Source organism: Poecilia latipinna, unplaced genomic scaffold, assembly GCF_001443285.1.
Source record: "Poecilia latipinna isolate Pla-1442-1.1 unplaced genomic scaffold, P_latipinna-1.0 Scaffold574, whole genome shotgun sequence".
Classification (NCBI taxonomy): domain Eukaryota; kingdom Metazoa; phylum Chordata; class Actinopteri; order Cyprinodontiformes; family Poeciliidae; genus Poecilia; species Poecilia latipinna.
Window position 1 is genome coordinate 199,601 of NW_015113190.1, and position 18,724 is coordinate 218,324.

Sequence of the window (18,724 nt, forward strand, 5' to 3'; positions counted from 1 at the left end):
ACCAACCTGGAACAATTTAGAAATTTAATTGCCCCTTAAATCACAAATTAGCAGTGAAGATATTACTTAAATAGACAAAGTCTGACAACATGAAGTGGGCAAAAGATCACAAAAGCAACAAAATATTTTCTGATGTTACAAAATGTGTAACAGACAATAAACAAACTGACGTCAATCAATCTAGCAAGGGACTCCAGTGAACCACAACATCAGGCATTAGCCACAAGTTGTGAACACAAAGAATAGTTTCAAACTTTAAATGACTGGTCTGGCCACAAAAATTACTTCAAGACACAAAACAACGCAGAACAACATCTATAGGAAAACTTAAAACTACAAAACCAACTGCTGATAAATAAAATCAGCAGTTGAAAATCTGAAACATTTAACTAAACAAAGATAAACTGATTTTTTTATTTCTCAAATATTCAAGTCAGTTAATAAATTATAAGTGAAAGACAATTTGAGACAATTTGATAGAAGCTAAAAAATTGTACAAATACATACAGATCAGCTATAAACAATGCCTCTTGTCACTTGCAGGATGCCCAATAGTTTTTTAGAAATGCAACAAATCTGAGTGAGCAGGTTTAGTTTTACACAACAGAGTAAAACCTCAGAAGCTGTTGATACAAAAGCAAAGAATGAGCTCCCGGTGCTGTGCCAGGACTCAGCAGGAGAAATGCTTGTCTTTGTGTAAACACTATAGATCCAACAGCCTCTTCAAATAAGAGCTATCAAATGGCAGAAGGGCTTAATCCTTTCGTTATTCAGTAGCACTGAGCCCTGGTTCTGGATTCTGGAGGCGGCGCATGTAGCATTGGCAGGGATAAGAAACAGACCAATTACGGCTTCATTCTCCACGGTTACCGAACAGTGGCCACAAAAATGTCTGCTTGCTCACAACAAGGAGCATCTGTTTTTTTTTTTTTTCCTTTTCTGTCCAACTTCCCTCTGCATCTTTTCCTCATGTCTGTTCTCTCCATTCTGTACCTCTGTGGTGCGGCATGTCAGCAGTCAATGCTTCTTCTCAAGAGGCTGACAACTGACTGAAGTCTTAATACATGAAAAGCCTGAATGGAGAGGGCACTCTTTCACAAGTAAAGAGCAACAGAGTAAGTTCATCTTCATAACTGGCACAAAGAGAAAGAGCAAAAGAGATAAAAGATAAAAGATAGTTGGACTCAGATGGGGCCTTTAATAAGGGTTCCAGTTCCAGACAGCTGAGAGTAATCCTCTCTATTTTAGCTTATCACATGAAGACAGCCCAAAATGGGTCAGAAGACACTAAGGTTACGTCTCTGGACCTGATTAAAATAGTCTTTAGGCTCTTTGGTCATGTGACCTCACCGTGCGAATGGCAATAGGGATGCCAGACTCATCCACAGGTCCAATGCCTTCGTAATGTGGGGCTTTAACAATGGACACCTTCTTTTCTTCTTCTGAGAAGCGAGCGAGGGGCACTGTGCTGCTGATGCTGGTGTGACCTGAAACCACAGACTCCCTGGTGACCGATTCACTGCCCTCTGGTTACAAAAATGGAAAGGAGACAGACACGTAAATTAGTCTTTGTTATAGTCAAGAAAATTCTTGTGTTTTGGTTAGTGGTGCACCGATTGCAGTTTTTTGGCCAATCGTCAATTACCAATCTTCAAAAGGCCTGACCTGCCGGTACTATTTTTTTGTCTGAAATGTCACTAAGTATAGCAAGAAAGTCACTGGGTGGGTAACAGTGGGGTGACTATTGTTAATTGCAAATGTGCAGATATGACCTGGTGGGCGGGTATGTCAGACTCAAACCTCTCTCACAGAGAAGCAAAAGAGAACAGTGGTTCATTTTTAGGCCTTTGCTAATAAGATCGGCTTCATAGACAAGTATCGGCTGACCACCGATCTCCAAAATTAAGGAAATTGGCACCAATACATTGACTGGTTGATAAATCGACTTGCGGATATATCGGTGCACCCCTGGTTTTGGTCTTCTACTACTAAATATATTTACTTTCCATGCGCTCATTAAGGACATAATGTGGATATCCTCTAATCAACACGGGTTCTAACAGAGGCTTACTTTCAATAAATGTGGCCAAAGGTCACAGATTCTGTCTTCAACTGACAGAATCAAAACCTGGTTCCTTTTCCTGAGTGATGGACTGCAACTGCCAGTTTTTCTCTGCTGGCTTAAAAGGACTCATTAGACTGACGGACCAAAAAAGTGGAGACTTCTCCAAAACATACATATTTTAGATCCAAATGCTTTCAAAAGAATGATTTAATGGTCAACTCAGACTGAGCTATCTGGCCTTAATAATAACAGGTACGTTTTGAGGAGTAAATGTGAGAATCTCAAATCAATCTTATGTTTTAAGTATAGTAGCAGCAGCATCAGGCAGTGGGACTGCTTTGCTAACGGTGATACTGGTGGATAGAACAACGGCAGACAATCTCCACATTCATCAACTTCACTTCCAACCACTCGGTAGACAGCAGAATAAATAAAGAATTGGGGCCAAGATCCCAAAGATGGTACCTGGTCAACATAAAGCTTGTGGAATGGGTTTCCTGAAGTCCCAGTCAATAATAAATTCAAGTAGTTAATTATTTATTTAGATCCAGATCACTATTTAGGCCTAATTGCAACTCTACTGATGGAAGTGTTAAGCTGCAGTCACTGATTTAGGTCTGACAGAAGGAATTTAGGTGAATCAATTTACTTTTAAGTGAACTGACTAAACATAAAAAGAAGCTGACCAAAGAACAGTGACTCACCTGAGCTCCTGCTGTGTCTCTGGAGGCCTGTGTGGAGTGATGGAGGAGGAGGAGGATATGATGGTGGAGACATGGGCCTCTGTGGATGGCTGGTACTTCCATTCATTGCATGAGAAAGAACCTGACCCTACGAGTGACCCACAAGCCAGAAAATGAAGCAACATGTTAAAAACATTGTCAGCAATGTGTAAACTCATAGAATAAGAGTAAAACACAAAGATAACTTCTAAAGAAAAAAAACTCAACATGTTACACAAGAACAGTTGGACAAGAAACAACAGAAGAAATTAGATGTAAAGTTATTTACACAAATAACTAATTCAGTGACTCTCTGTTGTTAGATAGGGAAGTCTGATTTATTGGAATTTTATGACATGAAATATAAAAACACCAACAATAAACAAAGACAACTCATTCACAAACATCTCTATTATAAATGAGTTAATGAAAGCAGGACAGCAGACATGGCCTGAGGAGAATGGGAGGCTTTGGTTAAAATAAATAAAAGTGCTCCCCTATTCAAAGAGACATTGAAATAAAATATTTAATCTGCCAAAGAAAGAGCAGTTAAAGTAACAGCGCTGGGGTTTCAAAGCAAGAAGGGAAAAGTTCATATTCAACCGAGCCTTGTCCAGTTCTATGTCTTCTGTTCATCTGGATCTTTGTGGAAGGCAATCTAAATGTGTTAGCGCTGTGGATATTTCTCACTTCATTAACCTGATGGATGCTGCAAGTACGAGACTCAGAATTACAAGTGATGGCACAATGCAACTATGAGCTCACACAATAGATGCAAACCTAATAGCTCGGGAAATGTCAGATGAAGTAATGAAGCTAAATTCAAAATGACTGTTGAGTTTCAATAACTGCCTTTTGTTGTAGGACTGTAAAATGAACGGACTGTTTTATGCTACGTACAGAGCTCTGCACATTTATTGGCACCTCTAATTAAACACAACTGAATTAAATTTATCTGTTTTTGGAAGTAGCTTGATGTCACACTGAAAAACTCATGCAATGACAGTGCTACACTGCTGCCTCAGCTTTACTTGATGTCAAGTGATAGTCTGAGATCCAGAGGCGGTCCGCACATCGTGTGAGGTGAGACGCCCCCCCACAAGATGCCGCCCTTGTCGCCCATAAACCATCACTGCTGTGAATGATAAAAATTGAGCTATTTTGGTTTCTTTAAGTACTACAAATATTTGTAGTACTTAAAGAAAATCAATCTGCTTGATTTCCCAATCAAGCAGATTGAAAAATAGTGTTTCAATCTGCTTGATTGGAAAGGTCAGTGTAGCACATTAATAACAAGAGGCTCTTAAATTAACATTCTGGTTGAGCTTTATTAAAGAATATTTTAGGAATCAAACTATCAGGACAGAAAATTATTTCTGCAATTTGAATAATAGTGTGAAAAAATGCTTCATATTCAGTTCCAAAAGCCATAATGTGATCCTGAAGTGGTGTTTTTATGTTAACACAATGCAATACAATGCTCTTTTGTTTTGCTTAGTCTTTTGCTAGACTCAGAACGTTGCGTTTCCCCAGACAAACAGTAATTACTAACTAAGGGCAACTGCTTTGCTTGGTGAATTATCACCATGTTGGGCAACTTGCCAGCTGACGTCACCACAGAGATAATCGTCACATCATAGTAATCTGCTGTGTTTACAAGCTGGGAGGAACTCCGGAGAAAAGCATCTGTTAAATACCACTGTGGATCATCTCCTGGGTCATTATGAGGAAGATAATAGTTCATGTCAGTATTGTGGCAGGCCGCACATAATTCAAGGTTCGTCAAAGATCATCAGGGAACTCCTTGTGTTCCTTACTGATAATTTTTCTCATCTTCACTCTTGCAGAGTGAAACCATTTTAACTAGTTTGCCATTGGGTGATCAATAGAAACATGCAATAAATGGTAAAGAATATTATTTCAGTAATCAGGACAGATGGCATGAGAGGACAGAAATCTCTGCTAAGTTTAGGAAAGTGACTCAGCCACCCAGGAAGACAATACATCCATTAATCTGCTGTGATGACTGAAGTGAGAAGAAGGTCACCTTCTAAAACATCAAGAAGGATGTTCTAAAACATCCTTTTTGGATCCTGTTTGGATCTAAAACACAAGATAGAAATTAACACCTGAAACCTATGTTATGCTTTTTGCCTCTGTCAGTGGGGGATGGCCATTTGATCTGTCATCTAACTTTTTTTTAAGCTGTTTGGCACATGATATTTTGTACTGACTATAGGTCACTTTATACACATGTTTTACAGTTTTAGCTTTGAATATTCAGATTAACAGCACTGTTTTCCCTGTAAAAACATATTTAAATTTTAACCCCATTTGGATTTTTTTTGTCATAAAGCTGGTGGTGGTATTGCTCTTGCACACCAAATGTGCAGGAAAGTTTGGTGTTCATATGCTGGGGCAAACAAAATGTAATAGGACAAATAGAGCTAATTTTATTCTGAAATACGACAAAAGAAAAAGGAAAAGGATGCTGAAGCTGACATTAACCTAAAGCTGACATGAATACATCCACATAAGCAAAAAGAAACAACACTGAATTGAATTTTGACATCTGATAGGTGAGGAGCAGTTAATGGTTAGTGAAAGTAAAATAAAAATGAAAAAAAGAAATGTAGTAATCACACACATTTTTCAGTTTAGTCATTAAAATGATTAGGTGGGAGAGAAGGGACACTTTTTTAATGTAATGAAATGTTACAGAGGTGGCTTGTTCAGATAATTACATTAGTGACAGTAGCTGCTGCAGCAGTGGAACCCACAGAGGTTGTTAGCACATCATCAGGCCCAGCAGTGGATATGTAGGTAGAGACATGGCTGAGCGTGGGCGAAGGCGTGGGTGAGGCGCCAGGTGAGTCCAGGCTACAGATCTGAAGCTCATCAAGCAGACCCGCCGTGGATGACGAGTAGTGGCTGAGCGCCGACACTGTCACGGGGGAAGTCGCCGGTGACACACAACTACCAATGCTCATGCTGCTGAAAGAGGCAATGCTCTGCCCACTGATTGCTCCAGTTTTCATAACAGCTCTGCTAGGAACATATGGGGTGGGTGACGATAAGGTCTTGGGCATTAAGCTGGATGGGTAGTTGAGTGATTCGGAGCTCTGGCAGCGACAAGGGGAGTGCCGTGCTGAAGGGTCAGGGGAAGGAGGCCCCTGGTGTTGGAGTAAGAGCAAATTGGTGGGAAAAGGAGGAAAGGAGGCGAATGCTTAGTTACATCACTTATTAGCCAGCGAATCAAAAGGCGGTGGTGGTGTGACAAAACAATTCACGGTTGGCTGATGGTAAATTCAAACTGCAGCAATGTCTTTCAAAACATAAAAAAGGCTGTAAATTAAAGACGCATCATTAGTATAAGTTTAGTGATGAACATTAAGTGATTCTTCCCGTCAATGAGATAAATATCTACTAAAAGAAACATTTGGTTAATGTCACACATACAGTAAGCATGATTACATATCACAGTTTTGTTGGTCAAATGGAAGCATCAAGACTAGACAACTAAACGCAGCAGACAAGTTATATACAAAACCCATCAAAATACATTCCATTTATTTATAAAGAATGTCAGAATAAAAAAATAAAGACTTTATACCTACTGATCAGAGCTCAAGGACTGGATCAGGATCCTGATCTAGGCATGTTCAACTGACTGGTATTGAGAGTCCTTGACAGAGTTAAACTACTGTTACCTGTTGCTACAATGTTTGTGAAGGTATGTCTGCTTTTATGATGTTCAAAGGACATTAAGGCTGTTAACTGTAGAAGCTAAAAGGATACGGTGTTGTTCAGAACATCCCTTCACTGGTGAGTCAGTGGGTGTAATACTGATGAGATATAGTGTTATTTAATGCAATTTTGACATTGACTGTATTATTTTTAACAGAGTATTTGGGGCTCTGGTTTTGGAAAAGTGCTAACTGTAAATGACTTGGACCACTATAAGTGACAATAATATATAAGGATATATAAGGATATCTCTACTTTTATCACATAGCTCTAAATTTGGCATTTGACAAATTGTACCTTGACCACATGTTTTGTGTAAAATCATCTAACGCAAACAAATGTGTAGCCATTTAGTCACTCTTGATGCTACCAACGTCCAAACACTCGTGCTTGACTGCAAAGACTAAGTAGTCACTGAGGATCTTGCTCTAATTACACTGCATAGTCAGGTATGTACCAACAGTTGTGCAGGCGAAGGTCTTGGTGGAATAGTAGGAGGAGGCATTGTCATCTTCACTTGCGTTGAGGTCTGATCTGGATCTTGATCTGGAACCTTCACCTCCACTCTTGGATTTGAAGCCAAAGCTGCTGGATTTTTTAGATTTTCTGCATTTAAGTGGACATAAACTGAAGCCGTCTGTGATGGGGGTTGGGGTGTGTTTGAAACTATTTGTGGAGGTGGAGAAGATGGTGAGAGGGAGCCTGAGGTCAGGATCTTGGAATGGGCTTCAAATTGAGGGTTAACGTGATCAGGGGGGTCAGGGATAGTGACAGGGGTTAGTTTAAGTGAAGAAACCTTACGTTTCTGTGTGCTGGTAGTGGCAGAGGCACTGAGGTTGCTCATATTATTTGCAGCTGTGGACTGATTAACCTGCTGGACTGAATTTCCACTGGTCTCTGAGTAAGAGTAAGAGGATGTGCTGCTAACCGTGCAGGACTCTTTTAATACAGCTTTATCGTTCTTTGTGAATGTTAGCCTTCTAGAACTTAAGTCATTAGGCAGATCAATGATTGAGTTGAATTCCGGTGGGTTGATGCCAATGGACAAGAGGTTAAAGCTCTCTCTCCTGGGGGGTGGCTGTGGCAAGGGACTGACATCCTTGTTAGCCAATCAGAAGCAGAAGAAGGCGTAAGTTCAAACAACAAGAATAGGAAAAATAATCAGCACAAATAAATCCATTGTGACGTCGTTTCAAGAATGTGCTTATGAATCCAAAAATGATTTTGCAGGATTTATTCATTTCCAACTATAATGGATTTTTACCAGCCAAGAACATTAAGAGTCCAAGATAATTAAAAATGTTTTCTTACAACCTGTAGTCAGCTAAAATAATTCTAAAGCCAGCCTAGAGTAAGAGCAGATTACCTGTGTGGGAGACTTTTTGTCCTGTAGGTTGGGTCTGACACTCCGAAATCCTTTGGCAGCAAGAGATGAACTGCTGGCATCTCCATTCTTCAAACCATCAGTAGCGCTCCGGGACCGCCAAGAATCTGTAGATTATAATAATATGGTCTGGATAGTGCTTTATTTTACATCTGTTTAGTTATATTAGAGACATTTAATAGTTTCTTTGATCATGTTTAGATCTGCACAATATATTAGGAATATGTTACCATCGTAATATCTGTCTGTACAATATTCATATCATAAAGGATTGTTTGAAGCCAGCTGGACAGAGTCTAACAGCAGCAGAAGTTCACACTGGACACAAACGATTTTGCCCAAAATGCTAAAGGTCACAGACTAATGGAAGCACAGATGCGAACAAGAGGAAAGAAGAAAGCAGGCGTCATGGCCAGGATAGTGGCTAGACATGGGTTGGTATGAAATTATGACAATATGATGATAATGTCATGGTTTTGCAGTATCATGCTTTTATGATTACAGCTCTAAAATGTGTTATTTTGCATTTTCTTTAGAATGCTTTGATGTGAATGCATAGATGATTTGATTCTTAAATATTTGCTGAATTGTGGGCTTATCTTCAGCCTTTGACATGACCTGTTGCTGCCAGAACCACTAATGTTCTAAAAGAACAGAAAGGACAGACATGAATGTAACTGGAATTTCATATTAGCCTATTACACAACTAAGTTATATCTAGCTTACATCTAATAGGATAACTGCATTTCCATTGCTTTGACAGATAAGACAAATTAAGTTATACTGCTCAACAACAGTTGTCTTTATACTGGCTTAATGCATCAGGTTGGGAGTTGTGTGGGAAACACTCATGAATTGACTGACTGAAGGAATTTGTTACTGTAAATGTGCAGAATTGCTACACTTGACAATAAAATTTCAACCATTTGTGGACAATCACAGAAAACAAAGAATACATTGGGCTCAATGTTTTGGGCTCAATCACAGAGAATGTTGGAGCAGTTTTATGTTTTGCCACCCTCCCTCATGACTGCCTAAAAATTAAAAAAAAGAACAGGGTAGAGTGAAAGGAGAAAATGAGTACAACAGCGTAAGAAGAAATTGTGGATAAGAAGGAAAATCACATAAGTTTGGCAGTATTTTTGATATTTAAAACAAAAAAATAATCAATAATAATCAACACTGATTATGAAATGCTTATAAGTTTTTCAGCCTATCAGCCAGCCCTAATTTAAGTTATGTCTTGAAAAATTCTGTATATATCGCAGAGGGAAAGAAAAAACTACAGTATTTTTTTTCCAGTATTGTGCAGCCCTACTCATGTTCATTGATAAGATTGTTTTGACCAGAAAATCCAGTCACTTACCAAACTCTGATGAGTGAGAATCATTAGCTGGGAAACAGAGAAGAGTAAACATAATAAGTAATGTCTCCTTGAGTGGCTGGGTTGTATTATGTCCCTAAAACAGTGGATGAATGAAATATAATGACATGTAAATAAGAAATTAGCTCACAAACTACAAGAATGTTTAGTGCTTCATAGACACACACTGTAGTGAACAAAGGGACGTAATATCAGAACATACCAGAGAACAGAAAATCAATTCATTTTATATTACACTAATTATACTATTGTGATGCAGTTATATACAATATAACAGTATTGGATATAAAGTCCATATTTCAATTTGGAAAACATACTTAATAATAATCTTATTGTCCACATGTGGAAATCTGTCTTTAGCTTGTTATGGTGGTTAAAACACAATATATGATAAATAAAAAATAAAATAAAATTGACACCAAATACTTTATTTTATAATTGCAGTTTGTTTTACATATCTGTGGAACAAGAAACCACAGTACCCAAAATTCAATGTTTTGGGCTCAGTCACAGAGTTACAAAGACTTGAGAAGATTAGTTCATGTGAATATCATTTAAGCAAAACCTCCTCTGCCACAGACAACCCATCATTTGCCAGTAAAAAATCTGGTTAATTCCATTTCTGTTCTTCAAATTCATAAATTACATAAGATACAATGCATTAACATTTCCACAGACTCTGTTCACATCAGGATGAAGGCCACAACACAATACAAGAAATAAAGTGGAATTTGGATGGTATTGAGAGCAGCCATATCCAACCCTTTAATGCTCTCAACCACACCGCAAAAAAACAGGGTAAACTAACAAAAATTAAGTGTTAAATGTGGATGCAAATCTGTCCACAACACTTTTATTACTAATATTATTTCCTTTATTTTGAAGTCAATATCATTAATTTCCTGATTTCAGTAAGCAGCCTCATTGTCCTACAGCTGTACAGCACTGTTAGACTCTACCCCACTAAACAGAGTTTTAAAAAAATATTGGCCAAAGAATCTTCTGAAGTCAAAGTTAAGATGATGTACTATGATTATGGAAAACAAATGGACTTGTCAGGAAACACAACTATTATTTACAGTTTTAGACTAAACATACAGTAAAATAATAAAGATCTTGCTCATATTTGATATGTTTTTTTCTGTTATTTCATTTTATGGTTAAGAAGCAATATCTACCAGTATTTATTATTAAATTTATAATTAGATCTCATCATGTAGCTGCAATAAACAATCCAAACTCTCCAACCCAGTACTAAGCTCAAACACCTTCCATATTCATACATGGACAAAATAGTGGGTACTCTCTGCTAATGAAAGAGAAAAAACCCACAATGGTCACTGAAATAACTTGGAACAGACAAAAAAAAAATTCTAAAAAATAACCAATGAGATTCAGACATTACTTATTAAATGTGGTTCAACCGAATCATTCAAAAAAAGAAAAAAAAACAACTAAAGAAATAGGCCTTTAATAATAATGGTGTTTCTGATACAAAAAGAGGGCACAAACTGATGGTGGAAGTGCAGAAACTGTGATTTTTTAAAATTATTATTATTTGCTATGATTCAACCATGTCTGAAAAGTTATGGTGAGGCTGTAAGGTGCTTCAAATATTAGAACTGCCACAGGAAGTGTAGCATATGATTACATTTAGCTCATTTATGTTTAAACTGCACAATGTGTTTTACAAATAAATGGAACATGGCACTAGCAAGACATGTAGACCCATGTGACCATTTTAGTCAACTTTAAAAAATGTGTTATAAAAGTTTGAATTATAGTTTATTTAGAAAGCCAAGCATGCCCATAAAAAACATAACAGCAAACTGCCATGCAATATCTTAGACATATTTTTGCTGACTCCAACCCCTTGAATAAGCTATAGTTTTAAAGTGTAGCAAAAACGTTTCCCACTCAAAATTCAAATATCCGTGTGTTTGCGAGTGTTAGTACCTGTGGCCAAATTTGGTGAGCTCTGGACCCTCTTCATTGGAGAGAGTATGAGTGACAAGGCCACGCTTTTTCTTGCAATTCCTCCACTATCTGAGAATTCCCAGCCAAGCCCCGAGATCAATGAGCCAGAAGCAGAAGCAGAAGCACACATGCACATGCACGGTCGCAAAAACAACACACCAAAACACAAATATACACACACACACACACACAAAAATAAAGTTAGAGCAAAGCACATGCATTTGAAGTGCATACTTTATTTCAATGTACGCCAGCTTTTTGGATCTGTAGTAAGTATTTCTTGCAAGATTTAACATCCGCCGGTTTGTTTTGGTTCATTAGGTTTTGCTTACTTGCCACGACATAAATTCAAGAACATGATTGGTTTATATGCAGGGATCACAGATCCTTCTAAATTAGGTCAGAAATATCCAATGAGTGCTGAGAAAAAAATCTTGATCTTAATAATACTAATACAGTTCTCAAACAGTTACTGTACGTAAACAGAAATATATTTATCTTTACATGCTAAAACATACTAGGTTACCTTTTAATCTTTTGCTAATTACATCCATTAAACAACCTCACTTCCTACAAACAAAGATGGATATTGTAGTTTTTTTCTCTGCAAAATCATCGTGTGCAAAGCTATTTTACTGTTACCCTTTACACTACAGTTATTATACTATGAAAACATAAGTTTTCACAAGTGTCAGACTGCCTTTACAAAAGCTCCACAAAAAGCAGTGCACAACAAAAAGGTAAACTTTTTATATTGACAACAATATTTATGCTTGCAAAGTAAAACAAAAAACATCTCACAATAAAAAAAATATTGATCCAACTTTGGCATTGGAAGTAGGTTGATTCCACAATCTTTAAAACTATTTGCATGTCTGTTTTTGTGTTCATACCTGTATTCATACTGAAGAGCACTTCTTACTGATCTACTGCAGGGGGACACACTGTCCTGCAAAACAAACAAGACTATTAAAGGACAGAGTCCCAACACAAATAATTTTGAAGCTTGAAAAACGTCGGTCTCTTTATTCAGACACACAGTCACAGCAAACAATTCTATCATATTATAATTTAATAATTTGGTAAACCAAAGAATTTTATGGTCATATAAAATATATGGCCATATATTATGGCCATGAAAGAGAAAATCTGACAACCCCCAAACACTAATAGATCTTCTGAAAGGTACAGCCTTCTGGGTTCTTCTTTTTACAGTTGGATTTTAACAAGAAAGAATCAACCAGAAATACTGTACACTCCTCCTGTCATAACATTGTTTTAATAAAAGTTACATACTGCTGCTTTCAATATATGTATTTATTTAGGATGTAAGTGGTAGCTCTACAACATTTACTACAACCCGTTAAGTTTCAAAGTTACAAATTCCTGAAAATATGAATGATGACGACTGTTTTTTACAGAGTGGAATATTCACAGGCAAATGTTGATTTGTATGTAAAAAATGGAAACAATGTTGCATGATTTACGTGATTTAAACCATTCACTATGCTTTCTAAATCTCAGTCAAGACAGATATCATTCACACACGACATTAACGTTGGTTTCCCTCTGGCCACCTTCAGAGACGGCCATGGACATTAGTTTGTATTTTTGTTCCATAGTTTGAATTCAAAAAATTCAATAATCCCTAAAAGACAAGCAGCAGAGTCAATACCGAGAAACAGCAACAAAAAAAGAAAAAAAAAAAAAAAACTTTTGTAAACAGCATTGAGCTAGTCTCAACTAGTCTAAAACAATTAAACAGAAGAAAGATAAGGTTTATCTTTTAGTTGTCTTTTTTTCTTTTACTTGCTGAATCGCCCCATTAATTTATTTTTTTTAAACCAAATACTGTTTGGGTGAGCATGTTTTGTCTGTACTATGCAACATATTATTTACAAAATCTCTATTAACGTGGAAAAGCTCAAAAATATCTATTCTTTATTTGTGTAGGATATTTGCAATCAGAAGGATTAGGGATTAAAATCTTTTGTCTTGAGTCAAGTCAAGATTTTTTGAATAACACATTTCGAGTGATTTACATGATAAAAACATAATACAGTAACCAATTATGAAAAAGTCAAACATTACGTTTTAGTGACAAAGTGCTCAAACTGGGATGTTTAAAGTCCCTATCTTTCATACCTCTCTCATACTTCAACTAAACTTATCATGTTTTGCAGATAAAATAACTCCACAAGAATCTGAAGCAGAGTCACGTCTACCCTATGGATGTCAGAATGAAAAACTGATTACATACATTTTAAGATGTAATGAAAGCAGATCAGGTTATGTCTTTTTTATCTTTACAAAAGCTTTACAAAAAGTAATGCAGGACACTTTTTTATATAAATAGTGGTAACATTAATTGTGCTTGCAAAGTAAAATAAAAAACATCTCACAATAAAAAAGATATTGATCCAACTTTGTCAACCATCAGTAGGATGATACCACAATCTTTAAAACTATTTGCACGTCTGACCATCTTTCTCTGTGATGTGAATATTATCTGAAGCTTAATGCCAGGTGTGAATGGTGATTGTTTAGCTTGTCTACTCACATCCTAATCAGTCAGAGCACTTGTCAGTGTCTGACCTGAACTGGGTTAAAGAGAGAAATAATCCTAATTCAAGGTCCTGAATACTGAATGGTAAATCAGAGGTGAGCTGTAAGTAGAGCGCAGGTTCGAACCAGCAACCCACCAGTTGCAGGATGTATCCAAGCCTCCTGAGCCACAGTCACCACTTAGTGTCAAAATCACTGCAAAGTGTGTAAAGAACAACCGATACACATATAACCTAACTGGGAGTAATATTGATGCAGATTACTATGTTGGGTTTAGCTTCATGAAGCTATTTTCCTTGAACTGTAGCTGAAAGGCACGTGATTAATGTGTGCAGGGTATACTTCAAAAGCTGAAGGCCAGAACACACACTGCATTGCTGACTGAGTACATAATGCATAATGTCATCATGGGACTCTGAGCTTAGGGCACAAACAAGCAGCATCAACTCTATTGGCTGCCTTGAGGCACGTATTTCTGTAAATAACATGGACTTACTGCTAACATTGCATTACCCTGACACAATAACACAAATATTGATGTAATGTTTGTGAATGATGATATGAAGGAATTTCTAGTGTTAATGTGTATAACCTCAGTTTCTCCAAAACATTATTGTCCACTGTATGTTGGACCTTTTAAATAAATATATTGGGGAGAAGAGAGGTTTTTTTAATGTTGGGCTTGAGCTTGCACTTTAAAAAAAACAACCGATACATGATTGTTTAAGCTGTTGTCACCTATTTGATGTTACACTACAAATTACCTCCATGCCAATAAATAGAAGCAGCAGGGATTTTCTGTAATGATGACAGAATGTACTCAGCACACACTCTATGACAAAGAATGACAAGTATTTGCTCCAACACTATGACACCCTGGGGCCTAATTTCACTTTGACAAGTAAAGTGCTAATAACCACGCCTGTCATTGGTGTTTATTTTGGAGGAGGTATGTAAACGTATCATGACATGAATGTATTGACCCCTAGTATTAGGGTGCAGCGATGAGTGGCACTGGATGGATGGCAGACCATTCTCATTTATTTGATCAGGATGACAACTTTCCAGACTGTCATTAATTAGACACAGGGGCCATTTCTGAGATACCACTTCTATCCTTCAGAACAATAAGGTATATTTATATATTACACTTGGAATGAAAACAGAAAAATTAGCAACACCTCTACATTTCCTTATTTTACATCACTTTATATACTTTTCATACTTTCACACAGGGAGTGTTTGCAAGCTTCACTCTCAGACCTAGTTTCAAAAGACACACTGATCATTGGAAACTTGCAAACGAGCAGCTGGATCACAAAGCATGTGGGCAATAGATGGTTCAGTTGGTAGATAATGCACACCATGTGCAGAGAAGAGAACTCACATTATGGAACGAGACACGATACTGACATCATGTGAATGAGACGGGATGACATTTTAATATTACTTTTTCAAATCAAGATAAACTCAACAAACTGAGGTCTTCCTTTTTTCCCCCCCTTTCTTGAGACCTTAGGTCAATGCTTCAACTATGCCTGGTTTGCAGTATAACATCTACTGTTTCCCAGTTGCTGTTGATGGAATGTGCTGTAATAGTGATGTAGTTCAATGTACTCCTAAGATGTTCAGTGATGCTTTCTACATCTTTCAGAATATGAACAACGTGCAGTGCTAACATATTATTTGTGTCTTTCACTCTGTTGCCATTTACTGTTCCTACTGGAAGCCCAAAATGCAGCCAAACGGATGATTTAAGAGTAGTTTTATTACAACTTCATCAGACAAAGTCATGCCGATCATAACTGGCTGGTGCTCGCAACATAAAAGGCACCTCAACAAGAAACCTTGAGAAGTTCCAATATTGCAAGCTGTTGCACGACAAGTTCTTATTACACTACTAGTCCAGAGGCTGTAGTCCAGGGGTGGTCAACTCCAGGCCTCGAGGGGCGGTCTCCTGCAACTTATAGATGTGTCTCAACTTCAACACACCTGAGTCAAATAATGGGATCGTTAGTCGGACTCTGGAGAACCTGACTGCACTTAGGAGGTGATTCAGCTATTGGATTCAAGTGTGTTGGACCAGGGAGACATGTAAGAGTTGCAGGACACCGGCCCTCGACGACCAGGATTGCCCACCCTTGCTGTAGTCTTTGAATCCATTATTATCCTGGTTCAATTCCTGGCCTATGGCAGTTTGCTGCATGATTCACTTTCTCTTTCCTCCCTACTACCTATCCAGTTGCTGTTAAATGAAGGCCACATATGCCAAAAAAATCTTCGGAAAAAAAAAAAAAATCCAAGTTGCCTCTGAAGTACTATCACTTTTTTCTTCATCATGTGACATCTTCAAGATGCAATCAACACCCCAGTGAATGATGTTATTTCTAGAAAAATTTTAGATCTGCATAAAGTCAGAAACAACAGGATATTCTCTGTTCTGGAAACCTGACTGTAACTCAGCCCAGTTAACTCCACAATAAAAAACATTATCAAAGAAACAAACTGCATATATGTGCATGCACATACACACAACCCTAACCATTACTAGTACGTGCCAAACCCTATACCTAAACTGAATTCAATTCACACCTTAATCCTAAAACTGACTCTAACCCTACAACAGCACTTCTTTTTTCAGGGCCTGGTCTTTGGGATTCATAAGGAACAGCAGCTCCTCATGATGGAGTATTTGCTGGAAAAATTGGGTTTACAAGTTCACAAATGCTAAAACATGCAAACACACATATATTCTATTTCGACTTTAAGGGATATTATACTACCTTGTATTCATCGCCTTGACACATACTCTAAGCTTAAGCACTTGCCAAACCCAATCCCTCACACTAACCTTACCTTCAAAACTTGAATGATTTACATTTTGGAAATTTACTTCTGACCAAAAAGATGGAGATACGTCTCCGTAACATGGCTGTAACTGATTTAGGTCCCCACAACATGAGCAACCCTCAGCCACACACACCCACATACACTCACACGGTCACACACACAAGAGTAAATCATGGCTCTGGCGTCGCAGGCTGTCTGCATCCAAATGATGGTCAGATTATGAGCAGCATCATGTTTCTTTGAGACAGATCCACGGCGACACAGCAGCTGCGACCATGGTGTAACGTTCGGCCAGCACACTTGAAGGAACCGCTCCAGCTTTAGAGCGCTTCCCATTTGTCCACACAGACTTCTGAAAGTCTTTCGAGAAAATCTGCGCAACCCTTTATAGACTCATTGGAAGATGTTTTTTTATAGTGCAAAACAATTTACTTTGTGTATCAGTGAGTGGGATAAATGTTTCATTATTATGCAGCTGATATATTGCCAACATGTTCATGGTATTATTTATAAGAAAAGAAGGAGGTACGAGTGTTGAGAGCAAAATTAAACTCCCTACCACTTTCAGTTATAAGATGCATGAAATGTATTTTCTAATGAGACTCATTCTTTTTAGTCTGCTGCTCCAAATCCGTTTGGAACTGCAAAGGTCAAAGCGTTTGGTAGGTCCACTTCCATGTCTGAAAGTTATTTTTTATTTTCTTACTTGGTTTATCCGCTGTCTATAATTTAGAAATTGGTGGGCCACTCTGGAGACTTGCGTGGATATAATTACTGACTGTAATAGCAGAGGGGTTTGCAAATACACAAGTAGGAGCTTTAAGCCAAAGAAATCTGTTAAGTGCAACCTCAAACCATCAAGATCCATTAATCTGCTGAGACCTGACTGCATATGTCTGTACTAAAAAGCTTAACTTCCAGTATCAGACCTCTTAGTAACTACGCAGGAGAAAGAAAAAAAAAATTGTGCCTAGCAGTCACCACAACCTAATACCTGAGGTTTTCCTGCTACAGAGATGTGTTTTTTTTTGTTTTGTTTTTTTTAAACCCATTGGAATTTTTGTTTTTGATTTCAACTTATCTCACAATGCACATTGCACGATCTGTAGCATTAGAGATGGTATAAAGATATACTAAAACAAACAATGAATCACAATAAACAAGTATCAAACCATTCCCATGATGGGTAACCTCTCAGAATGAATCACAAAATCCTCAGGATGTTCAAAAGTGTTCAGACTAAAGATAGTATCAGTTTCCTGACACTTGTCATCTGTGAATAATGATATCTGTCCTTGTGTTCTTAGTTTTTTGTTCTTTTTTTAGTGACCAATTCTGATATTTTTCTGAAGGTGATGGGTAGATTTGACCAACCCACAAGCCGCAGTGGTTGGTTTATTTTATGAACAGGAGAATGGCTTTTAGTTTTGACAGACGAGTTATAGAGGGCAGCAATGCATTAAGTTGTGTAATATGTGTCATTCTACTCTTGTAGCACATATTGTAGTATATTGTAGTAATTTACGATATTCTTAGGAAAAATGCAAACTAGCATTAGCCTGCCTTTCCTGTGAACCCCTCTATTTGCAAAGTGGAAGAGGGATGGACATTTATTCTTTATTATTAGCAGTAGTCCTTAAAACTGCTGTCACAGTGTTTCCTGTTGTGCCGTTTTTGCTGCTGTTGTGAAAACCATCTTTGAGGTCTGTGTGGTACTTTTCATGCACTCCTGTTCTGAATAGTGCATGAGAACTGGGCTCAAGGGTGTGGAATTTATAGTGTTTGGCTATGTCACAATAATAAAGATGTCATGCTAGCGCTGAGAAAATAATACATGTTATGTTAGTTATCATGCTGTGTCATGATATTAGAGCATATCAGCTGACTAATTAGCCAGGCTAATTAGGGTAATTTGATTAAGTTCCAACCTGTACTTGGTTCCTTAACAGTTATGCTGCCTATACATTAATAAAAAAAGCAATCTCTTTATTTTATATATATATATATATATATATATATATATATATATA

The 18,724-nt window shown here is 37.5% G+C and overlaps 1 protein-coding gene across 27 annotated transcripts in view; it reads right to left on the reverse strand.

The window, feature by feature from the left end:
• The window catches only part of sorbs2a (sorbin and SH3 domain containing 2a), a 76,947-nt gene that overhangs the window by 30,746 nt on the left and 27,477 nt on the right, over positions 1-18,724 (reverse strand). For 18 of the 27 annotated variants that reach the window (XR_001426182.1, XM_015041983.1, XM_015041975.1 and 15 more), the window contains 8 exons: positions 12,173-12,228; positions 11,259-11,348; positions 9,285-9,311; positions 7,901-8,025; positions 6,992-7,633; positions 5,532-5,960; positions 2,770-2,896; positions 1,351-1,526 (listed from right to left, as the gene is read on the reverse strand). Coding sequence is in view for 26 of the 27 variants with exons in the window: in XM_015041983.1 (XP_014897469.1) it covers positions 1,351-1,526; positions 2,770-2,896; positions 5,532-5,960; positions 6,992-7,633; positions 7,901-8,025; positions 9,285-9,311; positions 11,259-11,348; positions 12,173-12,182 (1,626 nt within the window). In the remaining variant the exon portion in view is untranslated. The remainder of the gene's footprint in view (positions 1-1,350; positions 1,527-2,769; positions 2,897-5,531; positions 5,961-6,991; positions 7,634-7,900; positions 8,026-9,284; positions 9,312-11,258; positions 11,349-12,172; positions 12,229-18,724) is intronic. The other 9 variants (XM_015041989.1, XM_015041988.1, XM_015041991.1 and 6 more) reach the window with 6 other exon arrangements.